Source organism: Carlito syrichta, unplaced genomic scaffold, assembly GCF_000164805.1.
Source record: "Carlito syrichta isolate Samal-C Ts95f unplaced genomic scaffold, Tarsius_syrichta-2.0.1 Scaffold311350, whole genome shotgun sequence".
NCBI classification, from domain to species: Eukaryota; Metazoa; Chordata; class Mammalia; order Primates; family Tarsiidae; genus Carlito; species Carlito syrichta.
The window spans coordinates 195,134-221,193 of record NW_007255446.1 but is presented as its reverse complement, the minus strand read 5'-3'; the positions used below and the strand labels follow the sequence as shown (position 1 = coordinate 221,193).

The 26,060-nt window shown below is 48.0% G+C and overlaps 1 protein-coding gene across 1 annotated transcript in view; it reads right to left on the bottom strand.

Annotated features, from left to right (window-relative positions):
• Positions 1 to 26,060, bottom strand: part of NINL (ninein like) — a 79,872-nt gene that overhangs the window by 10,133 nt on the left and 43,679 nt on the right. Inside the window, exons 13-17 of the mRNA XM_008068612.1 lie at positions 19,780 to 19,864; positions 17,033 to 17,139; positions 15,837 to 16,105; positions 7,538 to 7,642; positions 6,165 to 6,234 (exon numbers count right to left, since the gene is read on the bottom strand). Of these exons, the coding sequence (XP_008066803.1) occupies positions 6,165 to 6,234; positions 7,538 to 7,642; positions 15,837 to 16,105; positions 17,033 to 17,139; positions 19,780 to 19,864 (636 nt within the window). The remainder of the gene's footprint in view (positions 1 to 6,164; positions 6,235 to 7,537; positions 7,643 to 15,836; positions 16,106 to 17,032; positions 17,140 to 19,779; positions 19,865 to 26,060) is intronic.

Here is a 26,060-nt window from a genome sequence, read left to right as displayed (position 1 = left end):
GGTAGAAGATACGCTTATTTTTAGGAGACGCCTGCTGAAATAATTAGGAGTGGAATATCAGGATATCTGTCACTTACTTTCAAATGGTTTGAAACACACACACTCATGAGAAATACCAACAGGTATAAACAGATCTGAAGCACATATGGCAATGTTGATAACAGTTGAATTAGGGTTGTAGTATGTGGGTGATCACTATATATTCAACTTTTCTGTATTTAAAGTCTTTCATAATAAAAATGTGGGGGAAGAAAACAAATGGATACTGATAACTCTCTGACACAGATGCCACAGAGACAAGCTGAAAAGGGAAAGGAGACAGGTACTCTGGACCCAGGAAAGCCCTAGATGGGTCATTTCCACAAGAAGCAGGTGCAGAGCCTTAAGGGTTCTTATCTCAAGTCAGCCCATGAAGCTCCCTCCTTGCAAGGCAGCCGTACCAAACCACCACACACTCGTCATGGAAACCAGCAACCTATGCTTGAGTAGCAGTTTCCACAGCAGAAAAGAAACACTTTTATCAGCCATGTGAAAAGAGGAGGGGCTGTAGGGATTTACCTTGGGGGCAGAGCAGGGGTTTGAGACACAGAAGGCAATGAGATCACTCCTAGAACAAGTGAGGGCACTCAGCAAGGTTGAGTGCTGATCGTGCAGGATGCAAGGTCAGCACAACTAGTCGTGTTTCTAGACACTGACAATGACTTCCAAGCAGAAACTCCAATCAGACACACACTGCTTGCAGTCTCAGTTCTGACACTGGAGGTTATCACACCCATTGTCCCAGAAAGAGAAAAGCTGAATACACTGAATATCAACTACCCTTCTTAGACTCATCAGAATGGAAGTCACAGGGCACTCCCTGAAAACTGGAGAGATGGCAGAAGATAGAGCCCCCATGTCCCAGGAGCGGCTGCAGCTGGAAGCAGGTAGGAAAATGTGGTGGTCATGATGAAGGCAGGGGCTGGGCTGGACTAGCCTGAGGGTTGGAAAGTCCTGGAGTTCAACTGGGAGGGGCCTCCAACCTCCCAAAGCCCCATCAGGTTCTTGCAGTTAAGATCAGAGAAAGGCCGGGCTGCGTGGCACATGCCTGGCATTCCAGCACTTTGGGGAATGGAAGCAAGAGGATTGCCTGAGCCCAGGGGTTTGGGATCAAGACCAGCCTGGGCAACTTGGCAAGACCTCATCTCTACAATAAATCAAAAAAATCAGCTGGGCATGGTGGTACGTGCCTGTGATTCCAGTTACTCGGGAGGTTGAGGCAGGATTGTCTGAGCACAGCAGGTCAAGGCTGTGGTGGCCATAAGTGTGTCACTGCACTCCAGCCTGGACCACAGAATGAAACTCCGACTCAAAAAAAAAAAAGATCAGAGAAATAACCCCTCATGCTTCTGGCAAAAGGAGGGAGAAAGCGACTGCCACCTCCGGAACTGAGAGAAATCAATTCTGTGGCATAAGCCACTCAGCCTGTGGTTTTTGTCATGGCAGCCTGAGCTAAGGCGTGGATTCTGATGAAGCAGACCAGGAGCGTTCTGTTCTGTCCTGAAGGGGAGCAACTTCACGGAGCCCAGCCAATATGGGGCAGGGTAGTTACCCAACGGCGGCCCCCTCTATCCCATCCCAGTACACACAGAACAGCTACAGAGGGAGAGTGAACACCCAGCTGTGGCAAGGACGCAGAGAAGCCAGATCACGTGTGCATGGGTAGTGGGCATGTCAGATGTTACAGCTCTGGAAAACAGTTTGCGAGCTTCTCATAAAACCAGCCACACAACGGCCATACAACTCGGTTAACTGCATTCTGGAGCATTTACCCCCATGAAACGAAAATGTAAGTTCATACAGAAACCTGTGCAGGAGTGTTCACAGTGGTTTTATTTATCACAGCCAAAAACTGGAATCAGCCTGCATGTCCTTCAAAAGGTGAGCATTCAGACGCACTGCAGTACCATGAATTATCACTCAGTAGTAAAAAGGAACTATTGGTACACACGGTATTTGGGTGATACTCTACCCAATCACAGTATGTACAAAAGCCAATCCCAAACATCACCTTCAGCTTAATTCCAGTTATAATATTTTCAAAAGACAAAATTTTAGACATGGAGGACAGATGAATGGCTGTCTGGGGTTAATCGTTGTGTTGGGTGGGGGGTAGGAAGAAAATTGGTGCTGTTATCAAAAAGGTTTGGGTGGGTAAGAAAGAGGTTGGTGTGATTACCAAAAAGCAGCACAAGGGATCCTTATAATGTTGGGAATACTCAGTATCTGTGGTGGCAGATACACGAACCTACAGAGATGATAAAACCATGCAGAACCCAATACACACACACAAATGATGCGCAAGTAAAACTAGAGAAATCCAAACACAATCCATAAACTGTATCAATGTCAGTATCTGGGTTGTGATATTTGTTATGGGTTGAATTAGTATCCTAGCCCACCCCAAATTCACATGTTGCAGTCCTAACCCCCAGGCCCTCAAAATGTGACAGTATTGGGAGATAGGGTCTTTAAAGAGATAACTAAGGTAAAATGAGGTCATATTGATGGCCCCTAATCCAATTTGACTAGTATCCTTATAAGAGGAAATAAGGACACAGATATGCATAGTAGAGAGGCCAGGTGGCATCACAGAGAGAAGTTAGCACCTACAAGCCAAGGAGAGAGGTTTCAGAAGAACCAACCTGCTGGCACGTCCATCTCGGGTTTCTAGTGTCCAGAACCATAAATTTCTATTGTTTTAAGACTCCAGTTGATGGTGGGGTTGCTATAGCAGCCTGAGCAGACTAATACAGATATTATGCTATAGTCCTGCAGTGTTACCAGTATGGGAAATGCAGCAAAGTGTAAAGGGGTTTCTATTCTTTTTTTTTTTTTTTTTTGAGTCAGAGTCTCACTCTATCGCCCAGGCTGGACTGCAGTGGTATGCTCACAGCCATCGCAACCTCGACCTGCTGGGTCCGGCGATCCTTCCGCCTCAGCCTTCCAAGTAGCTTGAACTACAAGCGTGCACTACCATGCCTGGCTAATTTTTTGATTTATCGTAGAGATGAGGTCTCACCAAGTTGCCCAGGCTGGGCTCGAACTCCCAGGCTCAGGCAGTCCTCTAGCTTCAGCCTCCCAAAGTGCTGGGATTACAGGCTGAGCCACCGCACCTGGCCGCTTGCATTTCTTATAGATTCTGGATATTAGTCCTTTTATGGATGCATAGTTTGCAATCATTTTCTCCTTTTCTATAGGTTGTCTATTTACTCTATTGATGATTTCTTTTGCTATGCAGAAGCTTTTTTAACTTGGTAAAGTCCCACTTGTCACTTTTAGTTTTTGCTTCATTTCCTTTTGAGGACCTGGTCATGGATTCATTGCCTAGACCAACATCCAGGTGAGAGTGCCATTGGTTTTCTTCTAGGATTCTAATAGTGTGGAGTTGTAAGTTTAAGTCATGAATCCATCTTGAGTTAATTTCTGTATAAGATGAGAGAAAGAGGTCAAGCTTCATTCTTCTGATTAGCCATTTTTCCCAGCACCATTTGTTGAATAGGGTGCCCTCTTACCAATATTTGTTTTTTTGTCAACCCTGTCAAAGATGAGTTGGATGTAGGTTAGAGGTTTTACTTCTGGGTTCCCTATTCTATTCCATTGGCCTGTGGGTCTATTTTTGTACCAGCACCATGCTGTTTTGGCTACTGTAGCCTTGTAGTAAGGTTTGAAGTCTGGCAGTGTGATGCCTCTGGCTTTGTTCTTTTTGCTTCGGATTGCTTTGGCTATTTGGGCTCTTTTTTGCTTCTATATGAATTTAAGCCTTGTCTTTTCTAGATCTGTGGAAAATGATGCTGGTAGTTTAATAGGGACTGCATTGAATCTGTAGATTGCTTTAGGCAGGATGGACATTTTCACAATATTGATTCTTCCAATCCATGAGCATGGAATATTTTTCCATTTGTCTGTGTCACCTTTGAATTCTTGTTGATTCTCATTGTAGAGATCTTTTTCATCCCTTTGATTAAATGTATTCCAAGGTATTTTGGAGTCTATTGTAAATGAGATTGCATTTTATGATTTGGTTTTCAGCCTGTTTGTTGTTGTGTATAGAAATGTAGCCGATTAAAAACATTTTTATTATAGAGATGTGGGGTACAAGTGAGGATTAACTCCATAGGTAGGCTGCATGCAGGTGGGCAACTGATTTTTGAAAATCGAATTTGTATCTCAAGATTTTACTGAAGTCGTTTGTCAGTACTAGGAATTCTCAGTGGAATCTTTAGAGTTTTCTAGGTATAGAAATCATATCATCTGTGAAGAGAGATGATTTACCTTCCTCTTTTCCTATTTGGATACCTTTTATTTCTTTTCCTTGCCTGATTGCTCTGGCTAGGACTTCCAGTGCTATGTTAAGCAGAAGTGGTTCTATATTTCTTAAAACCAATATGTGAGTCTACAATTATTAATAAAAGTGTTTTAAAAAAGAATGACAAATCCCAGCTTGCATGCTTGTTCCTTGACAATCCAGCTCAAAAGCCATTAAGTGGGACCAAGGACAGAAGGCATTTGCAAATTGGGGTAAAGGGAAAACCAATGTGCGGGGTGGTCAATCCCTACACAGGGTCAGAAGGGTAAAGGGACGCTGATCAAACAGTAAGTAAACACACTGAGGAGGATTAAAACCAGGCTTCTCACTTTTGGAGAAATGAGTTACAAATATGAAAATGGAGGCAGGGCTCAGTGGCTCAGCCTGTAATCCCAGCACTCTGGGAGGCCAAGGCAAGTGGATTGCCTGAGCTCGCGGGTTTAAGACCAGCCCAGGCAATTGGCGAGACCTCGACTCTACAATAAATCAAAAATTAGCCGGGCGCTGTAGCATGCATCTGTAGTTCCAGCTGAGGCAGAAGGATCGCCTGAGCCCAGCAGGTCGACACTAGGGTGGCCGTGAGTGTACCACTGCACTCCAGCCTGGGCAACAGAGTGAGACTTCAATTCAAAGAAAAAAAAAAGAGTAGAAAACCAGAATAGTCCTTGTGATGCTGGGTGGGAAAGCAGATATAGGCTTGAATTCAAGGTTTTCAATACAGAGAGATGCATAAATAAATACACTTGAAACCATATACATGTGTGTATGTGTATATATATAAACACACACACACACACACACACACACACTCTCCCTAGCTCCATCCGCTAAGAGTGCCTGCAGCAGCATACTCTAGAAACAATGAGCATGTCCAGTGCCCGGATCTTAGACTCTTAACATGTTGGGGATACCAGAACATAAGGAAGTGCTCAAAGGAACAATCAAGGCCTGATCACAAGACACAGAAGTCACCCTGGAGGGGCTCCAATGAACAAATATGGAACAATTTGAGCATCAAAATAAAAACTGATGGTAATATAATTCACTGAATAAAATAAACCTATGCAAGCAATATAATGGTATAAATGAACAACTAAGTGGAGAGAAGCAAGCTCTACCTTACAGGAGAATGCCAACTGATAAATGGGAAAGAACAAGGGGATTAGTCACCAGTTGGCCACCATCATAGTAATAACTGACTCCACCAAAACCCAAAAGGTGCTAACAAGGTAAGAGTTTGATGAAGAGAATATTTACAGATCTCAAAGTCTCTCCCCATAACATACTCATTAATTACAAAGAGAAAAGTAACTTGAACATGGAGGAGCCTGGCCAACACCACCTTACCCAAGCAACTGAAATGAACATCACCAGTCATGGGACAAATTATTATGTCCCCTGACAGAATGAAATGAGAAGGACACAGCATCATTTCTGAGTTATTCCTGCAAAAACAATAAATCTGCCTCAAATCACAAGGAAACCGTAAACAAACCAAAATGGAGGGACTTCCTACAAAATAACCACCTGTCATCTTGAAAACGTCAAACTTCTGACCACTAAGGATGGACTGAAGGGGAACGCACACCACACTCAATTCTGAACACCACTGGAACCAGCAGCAAACCCGCCCAGCGTGGGGTCTGCATAGCCTCATCAGGTTCCTGATTGTGATGGGAGCATGAGAGCTTATCAGCAACTCACTCTGAACTCTTTTAGAAGAAAGTTCTCTAACTTTCTTTTTGTAAGTTTGAAATGATTTCAAAATGAAAAAAGAAAGGGCAACATCAGCTCTGTGCCAGCATTGATACGTCACCTGTTTGTTGAGTTCTTCCATGTCAGAGCAGGCCTTTTCCTTGTCTTTCTTTAAAACCTCAATTTCCTTCCTGTTAAAGAAGCAAAGTTAATATCCCTTCTGAACAGCCTGTTTATTTTTTTCTGCTCACCACCCTCTGGAACAGCAGTGGTCTGAGCTTGTAGCCACATCACAGACACTCACGCCTCTCCCTGCATTCTCAGTCCCTCTGTCCCTGCTCTACTGTTGCCACCACTGCTAGGGTTGACAGTGATCCCATCCTGGTCCCAAACCATGGAGAACTGAGGGGTGTGAAATTGCTCAGATTTGTAGACACGTCATGAGGTGCTAGTATTGTAAGAACAAACATCCTCTGTGACATTCCTCAATAACAGACATGATTTTTCTTGCAAAACATGCAGCTATTCACAGCCAAGAGCATAAAAAAAAAATCAGACAAGGCTTACATCTGAGGTCTGTTGTCAAAGGGGTCCTGGCAGCAAAGTCAGGGGGATAAATGGTTTCTAAAGGAAAACAAGCTTTTAGATTTCAAAATTGCTATAACGTAACAGCAATCAATTGTTACCTGCTCTAATTTTACACTTGAGTCATCATTCTCAGTGTGTTAGAGTTAAGCTCATCTGGACATTCAGTTGGGGAGAAAAAGGTCAAACAGACTGTCCTTGGATATGGCTACAGTAGTGACAGCAGAAATCACTCTCCCCAGCACAACTCTCTCCCCTTCCTCAGTACTCAGGCTCTTGCCATACCCTGACTCTGACAGGGCACCCTTGTCCCCCACCTCTCACTGGTGAGGCACTTTTGCCCTTCCCATGACTCTCACTGAGGGGGGCGTCCCCAGGCCTACTGCTGCCTCAGTGCCCAGGTCTCTGACCCTCCCTGACAATCCTCTTGCCTACCTCTGACTCACTGTCATGAATATGCCAGCAATGAACTCTGGTGAAAAGCAGAACTGAACCCCCATCAGGATACAGCAAATTCTCCTTGCCCGGGAGAGTCCAAAATTATCTGTGACCCCCACAAGAACATAGGCTGCCTCACCCAACTAATACATGCGACGTGGAACATTTCTTTCAGGTAAGAAATCCTGGGTACTAACTCTGAGAGAGGTGGGCCCTGTGTTGGAGTTATTCTTGTGGTACCAACCATGCTATGCCTGCACAAGCTCTGCCCCAACCTTCCAACACCAAGGACTTAGGAATCAAGATGTCACCAATATGTAAAGAGGGCAGAGCTCCCCCATGCATCCAGGGTTTTCTGAGAGCATATACCACTTTCTACGTGGAAACCTCTAAGGGTATTCCACAGAGAGCACAAGGTGTCATCAAGGTAATGGGGAGTGGGGACCATTGAGACATATCATGCTTGCTTACCTCTGTGTGTCATTTGCGCTTTCTGCAGCTTCAAGTTCTTGCTGAGTCTTTCCAAGATCATTTTTCAACACAGTGTTTTCTTCAGCAAGCCTATGAAACTCTATTCTGCATGAAAAGTTGACAAAATATGGGTAAACGCCCAAAGAGCTGGCTGCCTCATGCAGTCACAGAGCCTGGTTCCACAGTTGGGGTCCTGAAATTGTCCAATCTTCACTTGTCCTTCCCCAGAGGTGGCATGGCACTTCTAAACTGGTCAGCACCTTGGCTTCATTCACCCTGTGTTTATGGTAGACCTGGCCCTGTACCTAATGACCTCCAGTCAGATATGCGTATACCAGGTACCAATGTCATGTGCTGGGCATGAACTCTCAGGTACTGCAGAGAGTGTTCATCCCTGCTAGTGAACCCCAGCATGGAGCTAAGAGACACAAGGAATCAGGAGACCAAATATATAGGCCATATTTTCCCCTATAGTGAGAGTTTCACCCACCTCACACTTTGTGGTCAACCCTAGAAGGAGAAACATAGCAAGAGGGCAACCCCAATGTATGGATAGTCACTGATGCTAGGCAAATCCAAGTGGGAAAAGGCGGGCAGGAGCAGCCACTACATGGCCCAAGTCTGTCTGGAGTCATCTTTGCTTTCTGACAACTCTAAGAGAGTCTCTGCTTAGATAAAATCATCAATTTATGACAGACAAGCGACTGACCAATAAAGATCACTAATGAAAGCTGGGTGCAGTAGTGTGCCTGTAATCCCAGCACTTTGGGAGGTCAAGGTGAGGGAATCGCTTGAGGTCAGGAGATGAGCCTGGGCAACAGAGTAAGAGAACTCCTTCCTTCTTTTCCTTCCTTCCTTGTAGAATTTATTGAAAAAAAAAGAAAAGCTCTCACAGTGGGAAGGAACCTGAAGGGGTGACTCAAGACCTCCATCTTTTAAAATGATCACTAATGAGATGCTTGAGACCCATACCTGCTACTCAGGGAATTTTGTCTTAACACAGGTTAGTTTAACTGACATCACCCCCAGTTGGTCTCCACATGGTATTAACTTCTCATTTTCTCAATCTAAAAATATTCTTCCAGCTACTTGGAAGGCTGAGGCTGGAAGACTGAGGCAGAAGGATCACCTCAGTCCAGTGGGTCGAAGCTGTGGTGGCCGTGAGCGTGACACTGCACTGCAGCCTGGGTGACAAGAGAGAGACTCCAACTCATAAAAATAAAAATACTCAGCCGGGCTCGGTGGCTCAGACTGTAATCCCGCGCCTTTGGGAGGCTGAGGTGAGTGGATTGTCTGAGCCCGTGGGTTCGAGACCCGCCTGGGCAGCGAGACCTCATCTTTACAATAAATCAAAAAATCAGCTAGGCGTGGTAGCGCATGCCTGTAATTCTGGCTACTCGGAAGGCTGAGGCGGAAGGATCGCGGAGCCCAGCAGGTCGAGGCTGCGGTGGCCGGGTGACAGAGTGAGACTCCAACTCAAAAAAAAAAATAAAAAAAAATACTCCAAGTCACATGATGTCATTATGTTCACTCTATGTATTATGCTTATAATATTAAATATAAGTGTCTTCCCCATACAACTTCATTTTAGCTGATGAGGAAACAAAGGGAAAAATAAAAGTCACTAGAATTAAGAGCAGCAATGGGTTTCAAGTAGGGAAAACAATGAGAAGTATGTTTTGCAACTATCACTCTGGCTCCAGAACAGAAGGCAAACTGATACAAGGCTGAACATCTAAAAACTGCCCTGTCCCACTGCCACCCCACACAGTCGCCAGACAACTAGATCCTACACAGAGCTGATGGCACAGTGTGTGGCTGCCTCACAGAGAAAGCAAGAAAACCCCGTGGCCTCCAAGCAAAACAAAAACCTAGAGCTGCAGCCAAAACATGCACGGCAGAGCTGGTGTGACCTCATGGCCAGCACCTGCATCAGCACTACCCTCAGCAGGTGCAAAGCTTGTACCACCCATGCTTACATAAGCCAGAGTCCTGGAAGGAGGCTCAAGGGGTCCTGCGGCAGCAGTCCCCTGCTTCTCGGCAAAGCAAAAGTATCCCCTACCAGGCTCCCAACTTCCCAGGGATTAGTCTCACTCAAACATGAGCTCACAATCAGAGATCCTTACCACACACATGGAAAAAAAGCAGCCACAAAAGAGAAAGTGGAAGCCTGGAAACCAGACTAAATCCCTATAACTCTCAGGTATAGGAATTATCAAAGTAAAAATAAACAAGTTGAAATGTTTACACAAATAAAAGACAGAAATTGAACATGAACAAGCGATCAACAATGAGAAGACAGGACCAAGTAGAACTTTAAAAAATAAACAAAAAAGTCAATGTCAAAATAAAAACCAACTGAATGGATTAAACAACATATTACCCAGAGCTGAAGAAACACTGACCTGGAACACAGATATTTAAAAAATACTCAAAGTGTGGTACAGAGAGAAGATGGAAAACATAAAAAAGAAATGGAGACATGGAGGGAAAAGTGAAAAGATCTAACATCAAACATCTAACTGGAGAAAACAGTGAGAAGAGAGACAACACTTTAATAATAAGAGCAGAGAGGTCAGGCTGGGCACAGTGGCTCAAGCCTATAATCTCAGCACTTTGAGAGGCCAAGGTGAGAGGATTGCCTGAGCTCAGGGTTCAAGACCAGCCTGAGCAACTTGGTGAGATCCTGTCTCTACAATAAATCAAAAAACAAGCCAGGGGTGGTAGCCCATGCCTGTAATTACAGCTACTTGGAAGGCTGAGGCAGAAGGATCACCTGAACCCAGGAGGTCAAGGCTGTGGTGGCTGTGATCATGTCACCACACTCAAGCCTGGGTGACAGAGACTCTGACTCAAAGACAAAACAAAACAAAAAAAGAGCTAAGAGGGCTTCCTAAGACATCAATCCATACATTCAACAAGGATCATGTCTTCTAAGTCGAATAAATGAAAAGAAACTACACCTGTGTCCCACAACCCAACAAATCCACTCCTAGGCACGTCCCGGCATAAATGCTGCAGAGGACACATACAAGAGTTTCGTGGCAGTACTGTGTGAAAGTCAAAAAACAGAAATTACCCAAATGCCCAACAACAGGAGAAGAAATAAACTAATTGTGGTCTGTTCACACAACAAAACACACACAGAAATGCAAATGCATGAACTATCACGACACACAAAAACACAGATGAATCTCACAAGCACATTGTGCCAAGGTCAGACACAAGAATATACAATGCATGGCTCCTTTCTATAAAGTACAAAAGCAAGCAAGATTCACCCATGTCGCTAGGGGTCAGGAAAGTGGTTACCGTGGGGGGTTTTGGTGAGTTCTATTCCTTATTCTGGGTGCTGGTAACACAGATGTGTCCAATTTGTTAAAAATTTTAACTGTCCATATACATGCATGTTTCTTATGTATGAGGGGGACCCCAAAACCCCCCAAATTATCTTTTTGGAGGACAGGCCCCTTATACTACAGGCTGCTTTTGCTAGGTTAGTGTTCTAGGAACCCGTCAGCATCAGTGTACCAGTTAGTGTTGTGAGAAGCTGTGTTCGGCTTCAGTGAATGTTTTTTTGGCAAACAGGTGACTGGTTCTTCTACCATGACAACACACCTGCCCACACTGCACTAAATGTTCAGCAGCTTTTGATCAAGAATAGCATGACCCCCATACCCCACCCACCCTATTCACCCAATCTCATCCCTAGTGACTTTTTTTTGTTTCCATGGATGAAAAAAGCCTTCAAAGAGAAATATTTTGCCAATGTGGAAGAGGTGAAAAAAAAATGGCAGAAGCACTGAAAGGCATAATAAGTGATGAATTTAAAAACTTTTGGGCAGTGGAAAAGTGTCTGAGTAGCTGTACTGCATCAGAGAGGACTTTGAAGGTGACTTGAGTTTAAACATTTAAGAATAAATACACAAATTTTTATAAGTAAATTCTGGGTTTCTGGGATCCCCCTGTATATAATGTTTTAATAAAAAGTTAAAAAGAAAGAAATACACACCAAAACAAAAACAAAAACAAAAATAAACCCCACCCAAGATAGAGAAGTTCTTGAAAGTAACCAGAGGACAAAAGTCAGATCATCCACTGTGGCAGGCACGATAACGGTCTCTAGAAGATGTCCACACTCTAATCCTCAGAAGCTATGTATGAATATGCTGCCTTTCCTAGCAGAGGGTTATAAGGCTGCTACACATCTGAACTTAGGTAGATTACCCTGCATTATCCAGGGTGGCCCATTATAATCAAAAGGGTCATTAAAAGTAGAAGGCAAAGGCTGAAGAGTCTGTCTCAGAGTGATGTGATGTGAGAAATGCTTAGTCAGTCACTGATGGGTCACAGATGGGAGGGGCCATGAACCAAGGAAGCTGGAGAAGGCAAGAGAGGGGATTCTCCAGAACGTGAGGCAGTCCTGCCAACACCTTGATTTCGGCTCAAGGATACTCATTTCACTCTTCCAACCTCCAAACTATAACAAGTTTGTGTTGTTTTAAACCATTGGGTTCCTGGAAACGTGTTACAGCAGCAAAGGAAAACACATATGCAGGAACAACAATTAGACTGAGAGTGAACCCAGTGCCAGCCATGGAATCTCTGATACGGAAAGAGTATGTTCAAAAGGCTGTGAGACAACCCCTTTAACTAGTCATCTAGATTTCTGTTCCTAGGAATACTACCCTTCAAAAATTCAGGCATTTCAAGACATTTTTCAGATAAAAACTGTGGAAATTTACTCCAAATAAAGTTTCACTATAGGATCTTCTAAAGGATACAGGTCAGAAGGAAAGACAAAGTGGCCCTATAAAGATGGCATAGGATAAAACAACGAGCTTCCTAAAGTAGTCAGCTGAGAAGGAAATATCACCACGTAGTCATCATACTTAACAAGTCTCATCTGAACCTAACAAGTTTCATCTGAATGAGAAAACTCAGGCATGTAAACTAAGGGCCATTCTGCAAAATGTCTTGATTCTTCAAAAATGTCAATGTCTAAATTCCTAGAAATAATCTCCCAAAACAGACTCATGAAGAAACAGAAAATCCAACAGAAAAACAAAACAAAACAAACCCAGGAAGAGATGGCTTCACTGGTGAATTCTACCAAACACCTGAAAAAATGTTACCACCACCTCTTCTCAAATTCTTCCAAAAATTGAAGCAGAGGAACACTTCTGAACTCATTCTGAGGTCAGCATTACCCTGATAACAAAGCTACACAAAGACACATGAGAAAACGACAGATGCCAAAATCTTCAACAGAATGCTAGCTAGCTAAAGGTATTGCTTAATGGGCAGAGCTCCTGTTTGGGATGAGGAAAAGGTTTGGAAGGGAATGATGGCTGCACAACACTATGAACGTTTAATGCCATTTTATACACTTACAATGGTTAAAATGATCAATTTCATGCTAGATATCTTTTACCGTGACAAGAAAAAAGTCAACATCCACTGACAAGAGTGTGTCAGGAAGAAAAAAAAAATATTGACACACTCTTTTAGCTGAAAGGGCATGAAAAAGATGTGATACCTAAATGCACAGCACAAACCTTGACTGGACTCAGGAGTGGGGGAACAACCCATACAGAACATCGCAAACGGGAACCCTGAATGTGGAACACATATTAAAAACAGCATTAGCCTGGGCAACAGAGTGAGATGCCATTTCTACAAAAAACCTAAAAACTTAGCTAGGCATGGTGATATACACCTGTAGTCCCATCTACTCGGGAGGCTGAGACAGGAGGATCACTTAAGCTCAGGAGTTGAAAGCTGCAGTGAGCTATGATCATACCACTGCACACCAGCCTGGGCAACAGAGCAAGACCTTGTCTCTAAAACACACACACAAAACCCAAAATCCTAGCACTGTGCTAATGTTAAACATCCCATGTGTGATCATGATATTGTGGGTATGCAAGAGAGTGCCTCTGTTCAAAATAAGTATTTAGCAGCAAAGTATCACATCTGTAATGACGTCAAATGATCCAGGGTACACTGGTGTTTTGAGGCAGACAGATACAGCAGAGTGACATAGACGTGCTCAGGCCATGGGTGTTCAGAACGTTCCTACTGTTCTCCCAGCTCCTGGCCCAGAGTTCTTCACAAGCCACACCTGACCAGACCATCCTCTAGACTTTACTTTCTCTCACAATAAAGGTCAAAATCCTGCTTGTGGCCTCCAGAGTCCTGCAGACTCACCTTTGCCCATGCTGGGGTTCATTCTACAACTATGGTGGGCTCGGGGAGGCCATCCCAAGTTTTTATCGAGAAGCGGCTGCAGTCTGACATGCCGGGAATTGTGGCCAAGAGCCCACCAGACAGGGCTGGACACGGGCCTCCCCTCCCAGCGGGAGGCGGGGTTGAGGCCCAGACTGGGGCTGAGGGCTCCTCCTGCAGGATGCTGGTCTCCTGAGAAATGGCCTCAGTGGCTCTGGTCACACAGGTGACCTCCCTCCTTGCAGCAGTCTTCTCTGAATTCCCCAGCCCCCTCAGCGTTCCTCCTTTTGGAGGTGTCCTCGTCTCTCCCACCCAAACTCACTCCTCAAACATAACTGAGTCAACCCTATCCCTGTACCTCCATGGCAAGAGCCACTTCCTGTGCATTCACTGAGGGTACCTCAACCCACTGGCAATGTCCCTGCCTGTGTTGTGTCACCCACTGTGACCCACCATCACCTCCAAACACCTTTCTGCACCTCTGGCCCCTCAGCCGTCACTTCTTGCCTGGACAGTAAAACAGCCACCCCCTCCCTCTGACCCCACCACCCTTCCATAGCCCTGTCCTCACCACAGCCTGACCTCCTAACAACACACAGGCAGTTTCAAGGCTGCCCTGCCCAGGCCCTAGCCATCTGCCCATCGCCTTCCCCTATGCACAGCCAATCCCCTCTCACTGGGGCCTGGCTGTCGCCCATGCCTGACGCAGCCAGGTGGCCACCAGGCACTCCGCCCAGGCTTGCAAATAGCCCAAGCCTTGCTGAACCCCTGGCCCACAAAGAACACAGTGGCACGGAGGCCCCTGACATGGACAGCCTCCTGTGCTCCCCAACAGCATGGGACCTGCTGGGCTGCCCCTGCCCCCAGGGCCAAGGCCAGCACGGGCACATGTGTCCACCCTCTGGCCTTTCAGACTCAGCAGGAAGAGGGCCCGTGGGTGGCCCAGGACCCACCCAGGCCTCCATGCGCAGCGTTGCTCTTGGGAAACCGGCAAGAACTAAGAAAAAAGGCGGGGACACACAGAGGCAGCTGCACTCTAGAAAGACCTGCTCTGTCACCCTCTGCCCCTCACAGTGGGCTGGATGTGGTTCCATCCCCAGGAGGAGGCATGTATCTTCCAGAACAAAAGCATTGGGCTCCTTGAGCCCCCATGGCCTGGGGAAAGAAGGAAGGAGGAAGGAGTGCTAATCCTCCCTTGCCACATCCCATGTGCTCAGGCCATTCCCCACTGCCTCCCACCAGGAAGGGGGTGCCCATCTCTGCCAGGGCAGGGGTGCAACCTTCTGTTGTTTGCATGGTGATGGGGCCACATCTACTAGACTCCAACGTCTGACCCAGTCACCCCAGCATGGTGGCCTTCCACGTAGCAGCTGAGTGGGTGCAGTGGGCTCCTTGCCCGGTTTCTACTCAGCCCTGACTAGGGGAGGCCCTGGTCCTGGCCTGCAATGAGGGTGGCCTGACCAGAATGGTGAGGGTGGCCATCCTCCTGAGCCAGGCAGGGGTTTCCGGCTGATTGGCAGCATATCTGGATAGTACTTACTCTCCTGACTCTGACCCACATGACAAAGAACAGGCACCAGTCACTTGTCATGTGACTGTGACACTGGGAAACACAGAATACCAACAGGTTTTCCAAATAAACCTTTTATCTTGTGTGCATATTTTAGCGTTTTCAAGAATCTCATTAACCCAGATCAGTCACCGTTCCCATTGTATTAGGGCTTTCCTCCCTCTCGCTCGTGCTCTGTCACCCATCCTGGAGAAGGGGATGTGATGTTAGGTAACACAGACCACGATGCCCCTCACACCAGGTGTGGCGGAGACAGAAGGGAAACAGTCCCGGGTCATGTCTCCCTGCAGCACTTGGCTCCATGGCTCGAGCTCTACTCAGGATGTATATTCTGTTTAGGGTAAAAATTCTCACAGCACAACTGCTCTCTTGGCCCTCAGTCATCGCCCAGGGGGAGCCGCCCACTGAGGAAGGTCTACATCCTCAGCGGTTACCTCAACCTCATTTCAAACTTTGATTCTTGGCAGCAAACCCCAGCCCTGATGCGAGTGGCCACCGCACCTGGCCCGCCGCAAGGACAGCTCCTCCTCCAGTTGCAGGGCCAGGCCCGACAGAGCCCGTGCACAGCAGGGCCCGGGCTGGGGGGCCGTGTCCCGCAGTTGTTCCTGCAGACCCTGGATGACCTCCCGCGACTTCTCGTGCAGCTTCTCCAGGTCGGCTCTCTGGCCCTCCAGTGCATGGACCTCGCGCTCATGGGCCTGCTCCATCTCCTTCCTCTCCTTCTCAAAGTTCCTTTTTATCACCTCAATTTCCCTCTCATAGTGATTTACCTGAGAAGACAACGTGCATTGTGTTAACCAGGAGGCCCTGAAAATGGCCTGGCTGACAATACAACACATAAACACCGAGCTGTCAGACACCATGTTCAGAGAGCCAGCAGCCCAGACCTACCAATGCGCCTGGGTCCACAGAGGGCACAGTATCATGACGGATGGTCCCAAGGTGGCCATGTGTCACTTTATCCCATGTAAGGCAGGACCAGCAGGGGGACCAGGTGGGCTAGGGTCTGGTCAGGTGGTGTAAGGGAATCAGAGGGTGTGACATTCCCTGAGAGAACTGGGGACCTGTGCAGGACCCATGGGGTGGCTCTGAGTGTCCTGGAGGCCTCGGTGGAAGGAACACTACCTGCCATGGGCAGCAAAGGTCATGTCAGGTACTTCCAGTTCATCTTTCAGGAAGCCTCGGGGCATAGCTGCAGGATAGAGGTGGTTGCCCTTGGGGCTACTCAGACTGAAGAGCTGACACATGATAAGTGAAGAACATGATCTCTTCAAAGTCATCACACTCTAGCAACACAGAGAGACAAGTTCATTTGGAAGATAGCCTCAGTCAGGATAGGCCTGGCCCCAAGGCCACTGAATTCCCAGAGGGTACATGCTAGGTCACTCATGCTTGGGACAAGTCGGAAACTGTGATTCCTAGCCCAGGTGAGCAGGAAGGTCGTCCACCACGCTGTCCTCAGGTGTCCCCTTGTGACACCCTGCAGCATGAACCACTTCCCCCGTCACCAGTTATTTCTACATCCCGCCTCCTTCCAAAGAGGGTATAGGGCAGATGTCAGTGTTCTTTACGTCTCCTACAAGCTCTCTTCCCTGAGCAGCTCACTGCAAGGCAGAGGTCCCAGGCAGATGCCCTGTCTAGTTGCCCAGCACATGGCCGCTGCAGCCTGCGGCCCACCACATCCACATGCCCCTCACCTTGGTCTCCAGTTGGATGCTGAGGTTGTGACAGTGTTCCTTAACCTGCTCCATCATGATCTCCGTGTCTACACTCACGGGAGCACAGTCACCCGCAGATGAGATGCCTGCCAACAAGAGGACATTTCTGCTGCTGTCACACCAAGGATGCCCTTTCTAAGCCCCTAACGTGACACGTGCATGGCAGCAGCGAAAGGCAGCAGTGCTGGCCTTGAGGGTTACTCTGGGGTCAATATCCCTGAGAAATCAGCAGTCCAATTCTCTGCCAGAATACAGATTCCATGAGGCAGCTCCCCTCAAGATTCCCCAAGACTCTGTCCTTCCCCAGAAGACACTGTGCCCCGGCACCTTCACCACACCTAAAGCCTGCTCCCTGATGGTGCCAGGAGCACAGGAGCTGGGCAGGCAAGACAATGACCTCAGCCCAGTGGAGATTGAGCAGCACAAAGCCCCAGACGACCTGCAGATGGTCACAGTCGCATGCAGGGCACTTGCTCATCCACACTGGGTATTTTAGTGTTCTCCCCTTTTCTCAGTGGCCCTACATTATTTACTATGACATCACACGAGTGACACCGGGCACCGGTAGGCAAGTCCAGCATCCTATACCTAGGGCATGAAAGCTGCAATGCTGGCAGGCAGGGAAGTATGGGTGGTTCAGAAGGTGCAGGCGCAGTCCAGTTATGACCGAACCTGACCTACACACACATCCCAGGTACAGGCCACCCCAACATGTGTGTCAGGGGTCCCACAGCTCGGCCCAAGGGCCAGAAAAGGGGGAAAGATGCTTCCTTTAAGTGTCACCTTCTCCTTTCATTTCCCAATTTGCCATGAAAATAGCGTCTCAGGGCCACGGGGCCAAGAGAACTTGTAATTACATCTCAGGAGAGAAAACCCCTCGCTGCCCGGGGTTCACAGCTGCTGCCCTGGGCCACATGGGCCAGGCAAGATGGCATCCAGCAGTGTGGCTTCAGCAGAACGAGTCACGGCTCGGCATGCACTGCACCTCTGCCCAGCACTGCAGCCTCACTGCCCTTCTGGTGGCACACAGACTCCTTTCAAAGGGCTGATCAAGCCTCTGTTGGTAGATGGAGGAGGACCAACGTAAAAAAGAGCCTTGGTTGCAGGAGCCAGTTTCTTTGTGTGTGTGGGGGGGGGTTGGAGCATCACTCTGTTGCCCAAGTTGCAGTGCAGTGGCATGCTCACAGCCATCACAGCCTCAACTTGCTGGGTTTAGGCAATCCTTCTGCCTCAGCCTTCCAAGTAGCTGGTACTACAGGTATGTACCACCACGCCTAACTAATTTTTTGATTTACTGCAGAGATGAGGTCTCACCAGGTTGCCCAGACTAGTCTCGAACTCCTGGACTCAGGCAATCCTCTCGTCTCGGCCTCTCAAAGTGCTGGGATTACAGGCTTAGGCCACTGCACCTGGCCAAGGAGTTGGTTTTATCAGCCATGACACTAATCTTGAAGCTGCCTTCCATGGCCCAAGCTCTGCTGGACCAGGTGACCTACTCTGGGCTGGTGGCTTCTGAAAGGGCCATACACTCTGTGCAGCTTGGGTTCCTCTGGGGACAGAGGGAGGTGACAGCCACCCTTCCCCGCTGGCCAGGCCATGCACATAGCTGCACGTCACATGTGTGGGAATCTGAAAACGACCCATGTGCCAGCTGCACCCTGACGATGTCCGGCCTTGCTGCCTGGAGTGTGGCTGGGACAATACCTTATTTCTTTCTGAAGTTTCCCAGGAAGTCTGACGGCCATCAGGGCTGCGGGTCTCGGGGGCCTCTGACTCCAACAAAGGAGCCTGCAGGAGCTAGGGGGTCCCAGGATGTCAGACTCACCTACACAGAAGTCCCCACGAGGTCCTTAGAGGTTCCCACATTAGCTCTCTTGGGTACCAATTTTTTTCTATTAAGTAAATAGCTGTAGGGCAAAATGGGTTCTACAGAGTCCTCAGGATTACTCATTGGAGCAAAAAAATCCTCCAAGGGGCTGGGGTTGTCATGGCATGTGATCGAGGGGAGCAGGTAGAGCTGCTGGGGACCCACAAGCATCGTGTGGGTTGTGCAGTGAGCAGAAGCTGTGTGACCATCAGGAAGGGTGGCAGCCAGCCCAGTCCAGCCTGCAAAAGGACCACGGTAAACCTCCAGTGTGGTTGTGATACCTGGTCCCATCTGGTCTCCAAAGAAGAACACGCCAGCATAGGCGCCAGGCCTCTTGGTGCCTGAAGCTTGCCCAACGCACCTGGCTGAGTATGGGGCCCACAGCCACACGGGCCCTTCCCTTGGTGCCCACCCCCTACCTTGAGTAGACTCCAAGGGTGACAGCTCCCAGAGCAGCAAATAGCACACCCTGCCAGCCTCAATCACACAGGCCTGTGAGTGCTGCGAGGCCCTCAGCACTTCTGACACAACTTTGCTCCCCTCCTATCAAAAAAACTCTCATATATAAGAACAGCCTGAGCCTGGCCTTGAGGTTGGCGACTATCCGTGCCTATCCTCAGCCTCCTCTCCCTCCTCCCTCTGGTAATGGTCCCTGCAGCAAGTTGCCCTGTGTCATCTGACAGATCCTCCTCAGAATCATCCCTGGCAGGGACCATCGCCTCCCATGAGGCCATGCAGGTCATCACCACCTTCACCATTTCCACCCAAGTGGGATAGCCTGCCACCCCCTCCCTCTCTGGTTCTGAGGGTAGTGTTGACACCAGACCTTTGGCAGCCCTGCCCAGGGCTGGGCTCCTACCTGCGAGGTTATGTCCATTCTCGGGCAGCCGTGCCCGCAGGCCCTCCAGCGCAACCTCTAGCTCGTCATTGTGGTCCTGCAGGTCCTGCGGAGACAAAGATGGACACTTCTTTCAGCTGCTGCAGTCCTTGGTCACGTCTTAGGGAGCCTCCCACAGGCTAGACATGCTGTAAGACCAGAGGGCATCAGTGCCGGGCCTCCAGCACCAACACTTCAGTGGAGTTCCAGGATGCTACTACATAGTGCACCAAGCAAAAACAGGGTCCTTTCCTGCCTTTCTCATGCCTTGTATCACTTCCTATCCACATACATACAAGGGGTGTAAAGAAAACAATGGAGTGGATATTAAGAAGAAACAGAAAATACAGAGACTCATCAACCACAAATTTCCAGGTGCCTTGACTAAAACCACCGTGGTGCAATGGTGATAGGTAGCCATCCCTGGGTCATGTCCAAACTGTGCTGGGATTCCTTCCTCACTGTGAATCTGCAAAGAGTTCTGCAGTTACTAAATACCAAAGAGGACACAAGAGGACACTACATGCATCAGATCAGAAGCCACAAGGCAGAGGCCAGTGTGTCAGAGGGGACGGTGGCTGGTCAACCCCACAGGGGTGGAGGCCATGTAGGCAGTGGGAGGCAGAACATCATCAAGGGAACAAGAACTTGAGAGCGGCTAGCGTAATTTCGTTCACATTTTAATGAAAATACTTTTCAACAGTGTACTCAGTCACTTGCTTTTTTTTTTCTTGAGTTGTAGTCTCACTCTCTCACCCAGGCTAGAGTGCAGTGGCATGCTCACAGCCACCACAGTCTCAACCTGCTGGGCACCGGTGATCCTTCGGCCTCAGTCTTCTAAGTAGCTGGAACCACAGGCATGTGCCACCACACCCAGCTAATTTTTTTTGATTTATTGTACAGATGACGTCTCGCCAAGTTGCCCAAGCTGGTCTCGAACCCGTGGGCTCGGGCAATCCTTTCACCTCGGCCTCCCAAAGTGCTGGGATTATAGGCCTGAGCCAAGCCACTTGCTTTTTAAGGGCTAGGAGGAGCAGTTTCCAGCCCACTTTCCCAGACAGCTGCGAGTCCTGCAAACTTTTGGGTACATGGCAACACAGCCCACAGTCTTTATGTTGCCAAGTTCACACATGACTATGGACCTGTGTCCCTACCCTGGAACTTGGGCAAGGCTGACTGCTCCCACCTAGGGGACTGCAGAAGTGAGGTCATGTGACTCGCAAGGACACAGTTTCTGCCCACTGGGCTTCTCCTGGGACCCTCACTCTGGCTGTAGCTGTCATGCCATGAAGATGCTCAGAGCCCAGCGGAGGCCTCTAGAGAGGCCATGTGGAGGAGGAGGTTCTAGCCACATGGTACACCCTCCAGGGATCTCCCTCTCTGACTTTCAAATCCTATCTGAGTTTCTCTACAGCCTCTCTAGGCAGCCCTTGTTGAATAAAGCTGATCTTCCTGAAACTGATGCTGGAAGCTAGTGCCTGGGGCATCAAGCGACCCCTTGGAAAAAGGACTGCAAGGGTCTCTCCTCGATAGTCACAGGCCTACAGAAGGGGCAGGCTCTGTAGACCTTGGAAGAAGTACAGATTCATGGAGGGTCACATGCACATCACTCAGAACCCCTGTGCAACATGTATGTTTCCCAGAGAATGACAAGCCCGGTACCCACATACTTAGCACATAAGATCTGAGGGCTGTGGGCCCTCTGTGGTTTTCCTTGTCACATGTGCCCCTGTGAGGGGCACGTTTTCCTGGGGAGGGAGCAGCCCTGTCCTGGGGAAGGGCCAGGAAGGTCAAGCGGCAGGACTGGCCTGAAGCCTGCACTGTGGTCACCAGCTCACCCCATCTGCCATAACACATGACTGGCCCACCAGTCTCCTTGGCCTGTGCCTTCATGCCATGCCACCAGGCTGCTAAGCTCCTAAAGTGTGGTCAGTCTCGGTTGAGATGGGCCACATGCATAAAACAGGCACCAGACTTTAACTCCACAAACAAGATACAAAACATCTCAGTAATGTGTTTATATTGATTATGTGTTGAAATAACAACATGTTTGATATACTGTGTTAAATAAAACGTAATACTTAAATTAACACTATCTGTCTTTTCTTACATTTTTTAATGTCCCTACTGGAAAACTTAGTTACACGTGGGGCTTCTATTGTATTTTTACTGGTCAGCAGGTAAAAACCATTTCTATCCATTGTCCTACCCCTTTTATGGCTCTTCCTGCCACCCCCAGCGGATATTTTGAAAGCACAAACACATCCAGAGAATTCAGCATTGTTAGAAAACAGGGGTCCTCTTAGCTGACACTGTTCTCAGGACACATCAGAGTATGGTTACTTATGGCTGGTGACAGTGCCGACAGTCTCCACAGGGGTGGTGGTCAAGGGTGGGGGCCAGGGCGCCTGTCTATTCTACATGGACTGCATGTTTATCTGGGGTGGCCTGTGATGCTGAGGCACGAGCCAGAAAAGAGACTGTGACAAGCCCAGTGACACGTCCTGCAGTCTAGAGGATCTGAGGGCTCTGGGCCACTGTGGCTCTCCTGGTCATCTTCTTAGCAGGAGAAGTAGCTTGCACAGGAAAGCAGGATAGGATGGGGATGTCGACAGCATCCCCAGGAGCAACTGGAGGAGGTGCTGTCTATGGCTGGCTGGGGGTAGGCCAGGCTGACCAGCAACACCTGAGGAGTGAAAGACTTGCCCTGAAGATGGAAAGCAGCGAGCATCTGTTAGGGGCAGGTGTGGAGACACTGAAAGAAAAACTGCACTCGAGGCTTCTGACCAAGAACATGCCACTCCATTAAGGTATCCACCCAGAGCAACAGTAAAACATGACACCACAGAGTCTCTCTCGGAGGCTCTTCATTTCATACTTAGTATTTCTTACTTCCTTTAGAAAGGGCAGCCTCACCAAGATAATTGAGACTGTCAACTGAAAGAAAGAGAAAAAGTTAAAACGACAGTTACATGGGAAGGGAATTCCACAAGGAGAAGCTTGCTCACAGACATCCTTGTTACAAGGTACAAGGAAGCTCAAACAGTGAGTTTGGAAAGATCAGGGCATGCAGAGCAGGGAAGGCTCAGGTTTCTTTGGGAATCTGTAGACTAACCATAAACACACCCTTAGCCAAGCAGCAGCCCCAGGAGCAAGGAGCATGCAGGTACCCAGATCTTGCTCTCTAACACCATGCCCTCATGAAAGGAACCAGGGCTCCCCGGAGAAAGGGCAGAATCCGGGGCAAGTGCAGGCAAAGTGCAGGAGGAGCCCAGGGCATCTGACTATATCAGAGAGTTCGCAACTGGTCAGCAAAACAAAGCAACAGCAAAACATGATGGTGACACACCACAGAGATATGGCAGACAGCAGGAAGATCCCATGTGCCAAAATCTGCACAGTCTGTGCGCCAAAATGATTAAGCAGAGCATGAATCATAAAGCTTAGGGGGGAAATGGGAATTCACAAGTCTACACCACCCACGATAGGTAGGCAGGCAGATGAACAAACAGAAAGGACTTTTCTAACTCGCAGTAGAATGCCAAAGGGCACGGACAGATGTGGAGGGGTGCTGAGTGGAAAATCATTTTGCAACCACCAGTGTACAGACTGAACTGGGCAAGAGTCACCAATGAGTGCTAAATCTGGGGGAAATTTTGGTGAAGAGCAGGATGTTTTCATGGTCTTACAGTGTCTCTCCAGCAACTGTTAATTGGTTGCAAAGGAGAAAACACAGTCCTGATACAGCGGGGAAGTCAAGCAATGCCTGGACCAGGTGATCAGAATCCACCCACGAAGGAGGGCCATTTGGACCCAACATCACCTATGTGGTGCACAGCTGAGAAAGTAAAGCCAGAAAACCACAAAATGAGAATGTCTCCAGAAAAAGAGGGGGGCAGTATTCTTTTAAAAATACTGCCACAGAAGACAAAGAAAGGCTGTGAGAATGATTCAGAATAAAAAACATTAGAGAAACAGGACATGCCAGGCATGGTGGCTCACACCTGTCACCCCAGCACTTGGGGAGGCTGAGACGAGAGGAGTGCCTGAGCCCAGGAGTTTGAGACTGGCCTGGACAACACAGCAACACCTCGTCTCTACAATAAAAATAAAAATAAATTAGCTGAGTGTAGTGGCATGGTTCCAGCTACCTGGAAGGCTGAGGCGGAGGGATCGCCTGAGCCCAGCAGGTCGAGGCTGCGATGGCTGTGAGCATGCCACTGCACTTCAGCCGGGGTGGCAGAGTGAGACTCCAACCAAAAGAAAAAAGAAAAGAAAAGAAACAGTACAACTAAAGGCACTAACTGGTCCTGGACTAGAACCTGGCCTAGAGGGAAAAGTGCTCCAAAGAACATGGGTAGTAGATTCATTAAGTAAATGAAATGGGTAGCAGCTACAGTGTTACCCATGCCAACTCACAAAGTGAGTAAGTGTGCCAGTTACTGGCATGTTAAGAGAAAAGCCTCGTTCAGTGAGGTATTAGGAAACTCACTTTCCTGGGGAAATGGGGGAAAACGCTCTAGTCTGTGGCACACCACAAGCCTTGAGACTGTCAACTGAAAGAAAGAGAAAAAGCTAAAACGACAGTTACATGGAAAGGGAATTCACAAGGAGATAAAGAAAGGCTGTGGGAATGATTCAGAGTAAAAAACATTAAAGAAAGGACATGCCACGCTGTCTGATTCTCCCTTTGAGAATCCTGTGTGTGGCTGGGCTTGACCCCGTGCCCTGGCAGCACTGTGCAGTCTCCTAATTGCCTGCAGGAGACTGCACAGTGCTGCCAGGGCACGGGATCAAGCCCAGCCTTAGGACATGCACTCAGCTTGTAGGGCGGAGGGTCACCCTGTATGTAAGTGACCCTCAGAGGGTTCCGAAATATGTGTATGTGTGCATTCACACCTACACACATACACACACACACACACACACACACACACACACACACACACACACACACACAGAGTAAGCAAGTGTGCAGGCAAGGAAACAAATGGGGTAAACATACAACCTAAGCTGAGTCTGGGCGGAGGGCAGAATCAGACAGCACAGAGAGAGGTGGCAGGGCACCCAGGGTCCAGCCACCCAGGGTGGCAGGAGGATGGGAGCACATATCAGCTCACAGGAGGGCAGGAGCACAGCCGCACACATCAGGGTGTTCCTGGCACTATTTTTATATTTATAACTTTATATACATTTCAAGTCATTTTCAAAAGAAAACTTTTAAAGATATTCTAAATATGAGTTTGAAACAGACAAAAATATCCAAAAATGGAAAGGAGATATCTCTTAATTAATAGTTTAGCACTAAAATATAGAATATCTCTTGCTGACGTTTCAAAAAAAAATCAAGAATCAAAAGTGAAAAGAGGCCAGGCATGGTGGTTCATACCTATAATATTCCCAAGGCAGGAGGGTCACTTAAGGGCAGGAGTTCAAGACCAGCCTGGGCAACATAGAAAGACCCCATCTAAAAATAGAAAAAAAAAAGTCCCAGCTACTCAGGAGGCTGTGGTGGGAGGTTCCCTGAGGATTCCTTGAGGCGCAGTGAGCAATGATTGTGCCACAACACTCCAGCCTGGGTGGCAGAGGGAGATCTCATATCAAAAAAAGAAAAAGTGACAAGAATAGCAGGTATGTGAGTAGCAGAGTCATGGAGAAGAAAAGGGTTGAACAACCCAGTGCACTAAAGGAACCTGTTAGTGGAAGGGGACCTTGGTCCTGGGTCGCCTCCTTCCTGAAGGGAGGGAGAACACCCCACCCCTCCCACCAGCATAAGAGACCCAATCCACACACACTGGTCCAGTCAGAAGGCGACAGCTCACCACACACAGGATTCTCAAAGGGAGAATCAGACAGTGCAGAGAGAGGTGCCAGGGCACCCAGGGTCCAGGCACCCAGGGTGGCAGGAGGGTGGGAGCACACATCAGCTCACAGGAGGGCGGGAGCACAGCCGCATACATCAGCTCACCTCAATCTTCTGGTGTGGCCAAGCAACATGCAGCAGGAACAAAGTCAGTTTTACTTTACATTGGAGGGAAATCATTAACAAGTAAATTAAGAATAGATCCTTAAAATCAAATAATGACAATTTATCTGATTCCCTGGCCATAGTGCAGCTTATGAATTACTGACCAGTTCTGAGGTCACAGTACCTGCTTAGCTGTCAAATCATGGGAAATTCCTTTATAACTAGGGTGTACTCAACAACAGCCATCACGGTATCCCCAGAAGTAACAATGGGTTTTCTTTTTTTTTTTTTTTTT